The following is a 13,251-nucleotide window of genomic DNA, read 5'->3' on the forward strand; positions in this document are numbered from 1 at the left end:
GACAGAATCTGCTGGTTTGATGTTCATTTCTGAGATTTATTTGGGGAATATATTGACACTTCTGGGATTTAGTTCCTTTTGTCTTCCCCTCGAATGACCAGCCCTCTTTTATCATCACATGACCAATCATCACATGACCAATCATACCTGATATTCTGGTTTCATGTTGAAAGATACGGGTTTAAGACGTACTTTCTCATTTGCCTCATTTCTGAGCAGCAGAATGTCAAGCGCAAATGTACTTGTGTGTTTTATCTAGTTTGTACTTACAGTTAGATTTTTTGTTCTAGTTTTTACTTGTATGATGTTTCCCACCAGTTTATGTTAGTTCGGATTTCTTTCGGATTTTTGTTCGGATAAAAAAGATGGCAGAGCAGATGGAAGAAGGTAATGTTTACAGGCAGTTCAAGATGTCAAATTGTCATTTGTGTTTGATGCTGAACCCATATAAATTCATTCTCTACTGTAAACAAGTTCTTTATCTTGTTAGTATATCTGTGAACTTACCTAAATGTGTGATGTATAGAATTAACCACATGCCTCCAGAGGATTAATACTATCTATAATACTATTCCTGACAGGACTAAGAGCTGTTGTTCTGGGGTGGCAGAAATCTGACAAAGCTTCAGTGATAAACAGCATTTTAGGTGATGAAGTTGAGTCTGACAGACATTTTGTGACGTCTGTGAGGAAAGATGGTGACGTGAATGGAAGGAAGATAACCCTGATTAACACTCCATGCTGGTGGCAGAATTTTAGTTTGCAGGATTCACCAGAGGTTGTCAAACAGGAGCTGGTTTGCAGTGTCTTCAAGTGTCCACCGGGGCCTCATGTCTTTCTCCTGGTCATTAACCTCAGTTTGCCTTTCACTGAAGAAAACAGACTCAGCATTGAGAAGCACTTTAGTCTGTTTGGTGAGAGGATCTGGAGACACACTATAGTGCTCTTTACACGAGCCGATTCACTGAAGGACAGAAACATTGAGCAGAACATAAAGAATCAAGATCTGCAGCAGATCATACAGAGATGTGGACAAAGATATCACATCTTTGATTTCAAAAACAAAAATGTTGGAGTCAAAGAACTGCTTGACAAGATTGATGATGTTGTGGCAACAAACAGTGACAAGCATTTTGAAACACATGATGACATGCTGCTGGAGATAAAGAGAAAGAGAGATGAAAAAGAAGAAAGAGCAAAAGCTAGACAAAAAAGGTTGCAGGACAAAAGAGATCTGAAAGAAATAGGTAAGTAAACCACATATATGTATATGTATACAAGTCAAAGGTTTGGCTAACTTTCACTAGGGCTTTTCACACTGCGCTTAACTCCGGATTATCGTTGTTGTAAACCCCCATTTTAACCCCTGGTACCCACACACTTCTAATTTAAAAGTGGGGTTAACACCATTTTTACCAGGGTTAGGAAACCCTGGGTTGCTTTTGCGCTGTTGTGGTGCCAAACGTGTGCAGTGTGAATGCCGTGAATGCACCTTTTCTCCCATTCATACACCGTGTCCTAACCAGACGCGATGCTGCAACAAGCGACAAAAGCTATGTTTTCCATGTTAAGGCTGGTGCACACTATGCGATTTTGGCCATGATTAGGTCTTCTGAGACAGGCAGGGGGTTCAAAATCTGCCTCTTTGGCCATAATCACTTTTACAAATCCTAAAAGTTTCCTATAATCCTAGCCTAAAATCTGTAGTCTTTGATTGCTAGTTTGACATGTTCACTGACAGCCGATTAATGACCGTTGCGATCAAATTTTACCTCCGACGAAATTCTGGCAGTGTCAGAAGATGCACAGTCCTGCAGTGTGACGACTACAGCACATTATTATAGTAAGAGTAGTATGCTATGCCATATAAACAGTTGCTTCAGCATTTAAGGGGGAAAATGTCAAATGGTCACAGAAAGCTGAATTCGGAACCGCATACTCTTACTTTTTCTGCCATAGAAGGATATGGTAAAAGCAGTACAAGTAGTGTACTAATATGTGGTTCCAAATTCAATTATCAATTCAATTATCTATTGAATCTATTCAGTATAAACTTGATGGTACATTTGGCAATATATTACAAGCAATGACATTTACACCACAAATATGCAAAAAGGACATTAACAAAGGGTTTAGGTATGAGTGTGAAATTGAATACCTGGGATTAATTATTAATCCCGGATAAATTATGAGTAAATGTGAAGAAAGATAAGCAAGGATTCTGTTTATTGGTGTCACAAACTGCACAGGACACGAAGGATGAGGATCCACTTGCAGTGTTCTTTATTCAAAGGGTAATCCATAAATCATTATCCATATAGCAAGCTGTAGTCAAACACAGGAGGGCAGTCCAAACATTAACAGAATCCAGAGACAAAGAAACAAAGAAATCCAGGAAACCAGGCCGAGAAGAAAAACAGGCTGGGCCGGCGGCCTTGCAGACAGGCTTGAAGACCCCCACGGCAGAGCAGATGACCACTGCAGCAGCACAGACGGGCTTGAAGACCCCTACGATGGACCAGACGACCACCACAGCAGCACAGACGGGCTTGAAGACCACCACGGCGGAGCAGACGACCACTGCAGCAGCACAGACGGGCTTGAAGACCCCCACGGCGGAGCAGACGACCACCGCAGCAGCACAGACGGGCTTGAAGACCCCCACGGCGGAGCAGATGACCACCGCAGCAGCACAGACAGGCTTGAAGACCCCCACGGCGGAGCAGATGACCACCGCAGCAGCACAGACGGGCTTGAAGACCCCCACTGCGGAGCAGATGACCACCGCAGCAGCACAGACGGGCTTGAAGACCCCCACGGCGGAGCAGATGACCACCACAGCTGAGTAGTCAGGCCTGAAGATCCCCATGGCGGAGCAGAAGACCACCACAGCTGCGCAGACAGGGCTGGAAACCACCACTGTGGATCTGGTGTGGCTTACAGAACTACAATAGAAAGCACAGACAGGTTAGCAATGGTCCCTGAGACCAAACAGAGACAGGCAGGGGGTTCAAAATCTGCCTCTTTGGCCATAATAAGGCTGGCAGAGAGTTTAACAACGACTTCCATGATCATGTCCAGACAAACAAGAAGTTCAGGGGTGACCATCGCGGTCATGTTGAGCCAGACAAACAGTTCAGGGAAAACTTCTGTGGTCATGTCTGAGCAGACAGGGAACTTGAGGACGACCTAAGTGATTGCGTCAGGACATACAAGAAACTCAGGGGCGATCTCCGTGGTTGCATCCAGGCAGACGTTCATGGAAGTTCATGGGCTGGAACCGACACAGGACTGAGCTCTGGAGCATGAGTGGACTCATGGGCTGAAGTGGACTCTGGAGTGTATTCATAAACTGGAGCCGACTCATGGACTGGAGCCAATGTGTGCTCAGCCCACAAACACCAAATTGCTGTGGCCATAGTGGTCAGCGCTGCCATTTCCGAAAGCTCAGGCATGGCAGCCATCTCGGCTGAGGGCTCAGGAACGGACTTATGGCTAGAGCGGACTCACGGGCTGGAGCGGGCTCTGGAACGGACTCACGGGCTGGAATCAGGTTCAGGTGTGTTGCATACAGGCTCTGGTGGGGAAACCACAGGACAGGAAGGTACCGAAAACACAGGACTGGCAATCATTAAAACAGGACGTACTGGTGACCAAGATGGGCCAAGCTCCGTGGCCATGGGAACTTGGTGTGCAGTGCCTCCCCGCAAAAAATGTGTAGGAGAGGAGTCCTCCTCAACCTCTCCAACCGTGAAGGAGGTCTCAACTCCTGTATTATTATAATTACAGTTATGTGTCCGACGCTGTAAAAAATGATTATATTGTACAGTAAGTTGACCGAGTGGATCTCTGAGCTGGTGTGAGCGAGTGGAGGTGGGGCTAATTAGCATATTCATATTTTGCAATTTTAAGGCATGAATACATTTTTCACAGGGAAAAAATGTTTAAATATGTCATTTTGGTGATCAAAGATGAGTTTTAAGGGATAAAATTATTGACTATGGGGGACTTTAAATGTCCAATAAAGTTCTAAAAAAATCTTAAACATGTAATAGAATTATAACATTTTTTTTTTCTTTTTCTTTTTTGGAGAAGGAGAAGAAGCTGTGGCTCCGCTCTCAAAAGTGAGAATTGTCCTGCTGGGTTGGAGTCTGTCTGGGAAGAGTTCAACCGGTAATACCATCTTCAATCAAGAAATATTTTAGAAAGGAAATGCACAAAAGGGCACAAACCACACAGGTGATGTAAATGGCAGAAAAATAACTGTGCTGAACACCCCAAGCTGGTGGAAATATTTCTCGTCTAAATTCAACCCAAAGTTTGCACAGGCTGCAATCCTGGAGAGCATCAGCCAATCACAACATATGCAATTCCCTCACGCCATGATCTTGGTGATTCCTGTTGATACTTCATTCAAGAATGAACAGAAAAAAATCATTGAAGAGTATATGGCCATTCTTGGAGAAGACGTCTGGAGACACACCATAGTTCTGTTCACATGGAAAGACAGGATTCCAGATGTTTCAATCGAGCAGCACATTGAGAGTGAAGGTGGCGCCCTCCAGTGGCTGATTGAGAAATGCAGGAACAGATATCACATCTTTGACAACACAGACAAGAAGAACAGAGCTCAAGTCACAGAGCTGCTCCAGAAGATCGATGAGATGGTGACAGAAAACAGTCTGTTCTGTCTCAAAACTCAATGTGCTGCAGAAGTTAATGTCCACGAGACGGATACACAACAAGACGAGGAAAGAAGTCTAAACACTGACAAGTTACTGAAACTGATGTACCAGCAGTTGAAAAACAGGCGTAAAGAGATAAAAAGGAAGCTAGAAGAATTAGGGATGGACTTCAGTGGATGTATAGCAGACGATATTAGCATAGAACAACCTCCAGATGGTAAACTGGCATAATTTCCATAGACATATTAAAGCTGCAAGCAGCAAAGGTCTTCTATAAATGTCACTTTGAGCACTTTTCTGTGTCATTTTTCTAGTGTCGGGTGATGACAAACTCACAGAGAAGATAAGGAGAGAAGTAAGAAGATGGGAAGCAATTATAATGGATGGGATGTTGAACATTCAGAATCCTGAAGCATCATATGGTGAGTTATTATAGAGTTACATGAAACACATTGCTTAAAAGAAAACATTTTCTTCACTTTTACATAGTATAACAATGCCAAAATTGTTCATGAATTGAACACCTACAGGTGAAATGATTCAAAGTACAAATGCGATGGTGTTGAGATGGCTTCAGAAATGTGAGGAATACAGCACATCTAAAACATCAGCATATGAAACCAGCTCAGAACACAGTGATCTAGTAGAAGATCCACAGAATCCAGAGACGTCAGACAATACATCCAAACTTCAAATGATGCATGCCTAAAAACCAGTTTATTTGTTAAATAGGCTGTGTTTTTATTTATTAATATGTTTGTGTATTTCAAATTAATATCTGATATTGTTGTTTAATATCAATATATATATTTATATATCTATATCTATCTATCTATACACACACATTATACATGTTTATAATAATATAAAGCAATTATTGCTTATATAATGTATCAGCAAAGTACGGTTTTGATGTCTGTATAATTTATTAACTTTTTACATAATTGTATTTTATCAGGTTAAAAAATAAAGAAATTGTTGAGCTTTCAAAATAACTGTTGAATATGTTTAATGTGTGTCACATAAGATTAGTTGTCAGTTTCATCCTAAAACATTGTTAGTTTTGTTGTTGTTGTTTGTTTGTTTGTTCCAGTTTAAATGGCCAAAGACACACAGGATTATAATCTTATAAAAGTAAGTCTTATAATTTTTTTTTTTTTTAAATACACAAATAGTTGGAAAAAGAGTAGAAATCAAAGAAAAGAAAGATAAATAAAAAGTAAGTGCTTGAAATCCGATAGCTCCGTGAGGCATGCATAGGGAGCAATGACATTTCCTCTTTCAAGATCCATTAATGTACTAAAAACATATTTAAATCAGTTCATGTGAGTACAGTGGTTCAATATTAATATTATAAAGCCACAAGAATATTTTTGGTGCGCCAAATAAAATAAAATAACGACTTATATAATGATGGCCGATTTCAAAACACTGCTTCAGGAAGCTTCGGAGCGTTCTGAATCTTTTGTGTCGAATCAGCGGTTCGGAGCGCCAAAGTCACGTGATTTCAGCAGTTTGGCAGTTTGACACGCGATCCAAATCATGATTCGACACAAAAGATTCATAAAAATAAGCCCTGAGAACTGTGGACAAGTCCCAGGTCATAACTGTATTCGGACAAGGCGGATTCAGCCTTCTGGCCCCCTTTAGGAACCTCACTATTAAGTCGTTCCTACCCACGGACATTGATTTTAAGCATGAATGGGGTGCTCCCCACACCCAGCAGCTCTTGTAGGAAGGGCAAGATTGACTCTGCACTAGTCAGAAAAAGTTAGACCACTTAAGGGCATAGAGATACCTAGTAGAAGGAACTCTGGCCTATTGTTGAGATGCCATAAATGGAGGCTCCACGACTCGGGTTGGGGGTGCCAAATTGTCCCATTCACCTGGGAAAGAAGGGCCTGCCTGAGCAGAATCGTCCAAGGATCTGCTAACAGCAGCTGCACCATCTCGGGCATCCAAGACTGGTTCTACTGAGCGGGGCTACTCAAGCTGAGCCACTCATGGGCTACCGTGTCTTTCTCCATTGAAAAGAATACTGGGCAGTGAGACTTCTCTTCTGAGATGTAGAGGTTGACCTCCGCTCGCCCAAAGACTCTCCAGATTATCTGAACCGCCTGGGGGTGTAGTCTCCATTCCCCTGAAGACACTGGTGAAGAAGACATGGAGCCCTTTCAGATCTGGCAACTCCCTGACAACGTCCCAGCTGCAGGAACCACTTGTTGAGGCGGCTGTGGTTGGGCTCTTCTGTGGCCGACCACCCTAAATCAAGCTTTGGCTGGTTTAGGAGATGCGGATGAGATCAGCGTCCAAACTAGGCCTGATGTCACCTGGCTCCTTAGGCGGCTGGCGGGTGGAGTCCTCCATGAGGCGTAAACACTCCTCCAGATCAGAAGCTGCCAATGACATTGTGTCGTCTGTGAAATCGTCTTTGAAACCCCCGAAAGAGACCAGATCTCTCACACCTGACAAGGGGAGCAGGTCATCGCGGTAGAAGAACACCGGGGAATCCTCTCGCTGTGGGGAGAGTGAGTCAACTGGGATCTGGGCCACCGTGAAATCACTCAAAACCACCTGCTCAGCCCTGCGACTCCAATTTTTCTTTCTCCAAGTCTTCTGGGAGGAAGAGAACGGGGGAGCACAAGGGGCAGGATTGATATCTTTAAAGAAAGCGATCTGCGAATGCAGCATTCCCTCATAAGGAAGGAAGTCTATGGTTTGAGCAAGTAAGGACAAGCTTAATGAAGTGCTCATTGTACATGTTCCTCTTTATCTAGTCTTTAAAAGTTTCCTATGATCTAACTCATAAGCTGAAATCTAGACAAAGCTGAAATATAAGAGTTTTCATTTGTGTCATGTTTTAATCACTACATTCCCATGTGACCATCTGTGTTATTTTAGTGACTTTACTGTTGTTATAAAATCTGGAAGACAGTGATAATAAAGAATGAGTAAATATCCAAACTTCTAGTGCACATTGCAAACAAGCAAATGCCTACAATTTATTTGTAGTTTTTATGTAGTTTGTTTGTTTCTTGAAGAAGCTGTGGCTCCGCTCTCAGAACTCAGAATTGTCCTTCTGGGTTGGAGTCTGTCTGGGAAGAGTTTAGCCGGAAACACCATCTTCAATCATGAAATATTTCAGAAAGCAAATGCACAAAAGTGTGCAAACCACACAGGTGATGTAAATGGCAGAAAAATAATTGTGTTGAACACCCCAAGCTGGTGAAAATATTTCTCATCTAAATTCAACCCAAAGTTTGCTCAGGCTGCAATCCTGGAGAGCATCGGCCAATCACAATGTATGAAATACCCTCATGCCATGATCTTGGTGATTCCTGTTGATACTTCATTCAAGAATGAACAGAAAAAAATCATTGAAGAGTATATGGCCATTCTTGGAGAAGATGTCTGGAGACACACCATAGTTCTGTTCACATGGGGCGACAGATTTAAAGATGTTTCAATCGAGCAGCACATTGAGAGTGAAGGTGACGCCCTCCAGTGGCTGATTGAGAAATGCAGGAACAGATATCACATCTTTGACAACTCAGACAAGAAGAACAGAGCTCAAGTCACAGAGCTGCTCCAGAAGATCGATGAGATGGTGGCAGAAAACAGTTTGTTCAGTCTTAAAACCAAGTGTCCTGCAGAAGTGAATGTTCATGACACAGATACAGAGGAAGAAATAAGTCTGGACACTGACCATGTGCTGAAATCACTGTACCAGGAGATTAACAACAGGTTTAAGAGGGTCAAAAGTCAACTAAAACACTTAAAGATTGATCTCACTGGATGCATAGATGCCAAAAGTGATTGTAGCATGCCAGAGCATCCAAACTGTAAGTTGTCACTGTTAAAATTACTTACAATTTCCTGTCTAATACCCGTTATATAGCTGTAAGCAGCAATTAGGGCCAGGCACAATACACCCTCATTACAGCTCTTTAATCTCACATTTTTGAAAGATTTTACAATTTTTCTTCTGAGCACTCCTTCTGCCACTTTCCTCTTTCAGTGTCAGATAATGAAAAACTCATGGAGATGATAAGGAGAGAAGGAAGCAGATGGGAAGTCATTTTAGAGTACAGCATCTTGGAGATTCAGAATGCTGAAGCATCACCTGGTGAGTTATTTAGATTTTAAAGAATACATGTTTTCTTTGGAAGTTCGATCTGGATTTTCATTACTTGAAAGACACATTTGTTTTTTTATATAGTATAACTTAATTGTATGTCTTGAACAAATTTATTTCCTGCCTGAGAACATTTTCTACCCCTCACATTTTCATATTCATATTCACAGATGGAAATATGAGTCCATGTTCAAGTGTTAATGTGTTGAGGTGGCTTGAAAGATGCGATGAACACAGCTCATTTGGATGTGGATCAAGTAGAAGATCCAGCTCCAAACTTTCTCCAGGCTTTCTAGAAGATCCAGAGCCCAGAGAAATAAAAAGTTGTAAAACACAGTTTGCAGAATAAAACTTGTTTTACACAAACGCACATTATAGAAAATACAAACTATTTGTTTACAATGCATTTAATAATCATATGAGAAACAGCCTATTTCTAATAATTGATAATAAGTGGTATTTTTTTATGATGTGTAAAAACTATATTACTTCACATTATTTTTGTCATGAAAATGTAAGTTTAGATTGAACAGTCACATTTAGTTTCAGTTTTAGTTCCATGTTTTCTTTGTTCTTGTTACCAGTTTGTTTCAGTGCATCACCATTTATGTCTTGTTTAATCCCTCGTTTATCCTTCTGTATAAATGCCATCAGTTTTTTATTCCCGTTTTCTGGTATTATCTGGTATTGGTTTGTAGCAAAGCTGTTAACAGTTTTCTCCCCCTTAGAAGGGCGCCTTTTGTTTTGTTTTTGCTTAATAAAGGTAACTTCGGTATCAAGATCCACCTTTCCTGTCCTTACCTCGACGCCGCTGTAAGAGATTTAGTCAAAGTTAATGAACAGTAAAATAAAATATAGTCATCTGGGTCCAAGCACCAAACCTTAGTCAGGTTAGACGCCATATTGAATTTAGCACAGATGAAAACGAGGCTGTGAGGGATAGACTTACTTTTTACAATGGCACGCGCTATAAAGGTCCTAGATCACGTAATTTTCCCAAATTTTTGAATCTTCACTGAAAGTTATGGGTTTGACGAAAGAGGTTTGAGTGTCAAAAGTGGCAACCGACTTTCAAAAAACAACAATCACTCCCTCTAAGTTATGTATGTACAGTATGTACATAATTTTTTCCTAAATAAAAATCTTGTAATATTATATATATTTTAAATCTTGTAATATTGTGTATAAAGCTTTATATATATATATATATATATATATATATATATATATATATATATATATATATATATATATATATATATGTATAAGTATCCCAAAAATGTCGTTGAGGTAGATCTATTCGTATATAATTGTTGTCTTAGTTTATTTGTGCATTTTTTACTATATACTGTCTGCCCAATTTAGTGCTGGTTCGATTCTGCAGATATTAAGACATTGCATATTGCTTCTCATTAGTATTAAGAAAATTGTGGGAATGGCTTTTATCACAGAATAATAACTTAATAAATATAGAACTTTTTAGCTTTTTATATCTCTTGCCATAATGATGAAATAATGAATTACAGTAATAAAAAATAAAAATGGAAATGGAAATTCGTGGAAAGGCAAATACAGCTGCTTTTTTATTCTTCAGTTTATTTTTCTGTTTATTGCATAAATATAAATGGGGAAAAATTATGTCCGAAGTCTCTAATAAATTCAGTGATCACATTATTACAGTTATACACCAGGAATGACAGTATAGAGAAAAGCAATACACATACCTGCATAACCAAATACAAAATTTATTCTTAAAAGAAAACAAAGGTCTCGACAGTTGTAGGATTATTAAATGTAAAATAAAACATTTTATGATTCCATATTGTTAAAGTAATTTTCAGGTTTCTGTTTTTGTGGTTCTTTAGTAAAAATGCACACGCAAATATTCAAAGTAATTAATATCTGTATGACTACATGACTACACAAGACACTTCTGAACCCAGAACAGATACACTGGGGTTTGAACCAAATTTAAATCCAGTTCCCAGTATTTTGGCCTCCAACCCATTCGCACCAACAGATGCACCCGTATCAACTCCAAGTCCCAGTTTCACACCAAATGGACCGGCTCTAGCAGATGCGCTGGCAATTTCAGCTCGAGCCATTGCTCCGACTCCAATCACATTGGCTTCAGCTCCAGCTGAGGCATTGGGACCTTTAGCTTCAGCCTCGAGTACACTGAGTTCAGCACGAGCTCGTCCAACTCCTGCTTCTGCATAAGCTCCAGCCTTGGGAATCCTCTCTCCTGGTTTGTCTTCAAAACCTGACACATATGTTCCACTTCGAGCATAGGTGCTTTCTGTATAGGCATTTCCTGGTCTGTCATATGTGTCAATCATACCAATCACTTCGCTCACACCAACATCAACATCAACATCAACTAAGGCACGTTTCACCTTAGGCTTTTTTGTACCACCATTTTTGTTTTTCCCTGTTGTCTTCCCTGGCTGAGATACATAATGTTCTTCATCTGCAAATAAAACATATTAGATATAATGCAGTGCAAACAGATAGAGACATTTAGAAAAACAACAAGCTTTATATGAATTTATGCCATTTCACCCTGAACATTAAAACATTTTGAATGTGACAAGTTGGTTTTACTCAACCCTGTAAACTGTGAGTTTATTTGGTGTGATTTAGACTGAGATTTGTTTTGCCTACACAATCTCCTACACAACATAGCTCTAATTGTTCAAAAAAAAAAAACTTAAAAGAAATTTTCTGCATCTTCATAATATGTTAGTAATATATTTTGCATGATATATTTTTATTTTAACTCAATAAATTTTTTTGTTTAATAAAGACACTTTTTTTTAAATATGACAACAATGACCTATTTGATACAGGCATGTTTGGAAATATTCAGACACATAATATTTACACATAATATTTACAGTAAATATATATACAAATAAAACGCATAAATTAACAAATAACACTAATGTAGTTTTTGTCAATTTTAGTAAATAAAGACTATTAAAACGCACATACCAGATTCTTCTTCATCTGCACGGTAGCTTAATTCTCGGTTTTCAGACATTTTTGAGAGTCAGAAGTTCTCAACAGGGCTTTGGTGGAGCTTCGCTGGTGGAGCTGCGTTTCGATCAGGACCACTGCTCCATCCTTATATACACAGAGTATGACACAAAGTGAAAGTGCAGCTGTTTTTTCCCCTTGATTTTGTTGAATTCACTATGGAGTCACTGTCACCATGGAAGTGGTAATGGTACAATAAACATAAACAATATTTGTTATGTCCTGTTATTCTTAGAGCATGACATCATTCCCCTTTTGTTGAAATGTCAGAAAATACAAGTCTTGAGATTGCCTTACCCTTATCATGAAAAGCTGACACTGATTTTACTGGGGAAAATTTCCGCTAAAGTGACACATTCTCACACCTTATGTTTTAAAGAGCCACAAATTAATTTACATCACATTACAATACATTTATAGATCAATACATGAAATTATGGATTTGATTAAAAATGAATTAATTATGAAACAAATGCACAGAACATCTGCACAACAGCACTTCAATCTTCACGCAAATCTTCAACAGATCACTGGAGCAATGTGAAGTTTCCGCTGCTTCAAATGTTCCACTATCATTCCGGTCCCCAAAAAATGCCAAATCACTGGACTTAATGACTGCAGACCTGTCACTCTCACGTCTGTGGTCATGAAGTCATCTTATTTGTGGACTTCAGCTCAGCCTGACCAACTGAACTGACCCAGCTCTATGTGCAAACCCCAATTAGTCAGCTTTCTGACAGATTGGCTGCAGCTAGTGAGGTTGGGAAAACTCACATCCAGGACTCTCAGTATCTCAGTATCAGGGTTGCATTCGCTCCCCACTGCTCTTATTACTGTACACAAATGACTGCACTTCTAAAGACACCTCGGTTAAGCTGCTGAAGGTTGCAGATGACAACACTGGAAGCTTCAGTACCAAGAAAAATTCCTTGTGTGTGCAACACACTTGGCAATAAAGCTCTTTATGATTCTGATTCTGATAAGAGTTTGCACTCCATTAAGAGTAAAAAGGCACCAGAAGGGGTGTGTGGTTTGTTTACACTCTCCATTAGGGGTAAAGAGACACTAGGAAAGCCAGGGGTTGCTGCTAGTGTATACCACAAAACCTAACTCTCATACTCTTCCATTCAGATAAGGGTACCCCGAACTAGTCTTTAATCCAAAAATCCACAGGAACACTCAGGAAAAAGATTTGAAAACCACAATAACTTAGACAACACAGAACAAAGAATTGAATGAAGGACTTAAGGAACTTATGCTGCATACCAGATAGCTCGGAATTTGGAATTTTCCCACCTCACAGGTTCTCCCTGGAAGGAGCCAGGAGCAGGAGTAGCCAGACAGGGACCCAGGCTACAGCTGGCAAGATGATCCAAGGTGGGGTCGTAGGAG

General features: G+C 40.0%; 2 protein-coding genes across 3 annotated transcripts; one reads left to right on the plus strand and one right to left on the minus strand.

Annotated features, from left to right (window-relative positions):
* The first annotated feature begins 174 nt into the window (after positions 1-174).
* LOC125257155 lies at positions 175-5,653 on the plus strand. Of its 2 annotated transcripts, none has more exons than XM_048173627.1 (5): positions 175-387; positions 582-1,247; positions 4,093-4,902; positions 5,000-5,107; positions 5,216-5,653. In XM_048173627.1, the coding sequence occupies exons 3-5, from the start codon at positions 4,365-4,367 to the stop codon at positions 5,392-5,394; spliced, it is 825 nt and encodes a 274-aa protein (XP_048029584.1). In that variant the 5' UTR covers positions 175-387; positions 582-1,247; positions 4,093-4,364; the 3' UTR covers positions 5,395-5,653. The 2 variants fall into 2 exon arrangements, with proteins under 2 accessions (XP_048029584.1, XP_048029585.1); XM_048173628.1 differs by having other exon boundaries at positions 176-387; positions 4,096-4,902.
* A 4,584-nt stretch (positions 5,654-10,237) lies between these two features.
* LOC125257020 lies at positions 10,238-11,939 on the minus strand. The gene is made up of 2 exons (XM_048173425.1): positions 11,815-11,939; positions 10,238-11,290 (listed from the first exon to the last, which is right to left on the minus strand). Exons 1-2 carry the CDS (start codon positions 11,861-11,863, stop codon positions 10,731-10,733), a joined length of 609 nt encoding a protein of 202 aa, XP_048029382.1. The 5' UTR covers positions 11,864-11,939; the 3' UTR covers positions 10,238-10,730.
* Between the last annotated feature and the right edge of the window lie 1,312 nt (positions 11,940-13,251).

Source organism: Megalobrama amblycephala, linkage group LG21 (genome assembly GCF_018812025.1).
Source record: "Megalobrama amblycephala isolate DHTTF-2021 linkage group LG21, ASM1881202v1, whole genome shotgun sequence".
Classification (NCBI taxonomy): Eukaryota; Metazoa; Chordata; class Actinopteri; order Cypriniformes; family Xenocyprididae; genus Megalobrama; species Megalobrama amblycephala.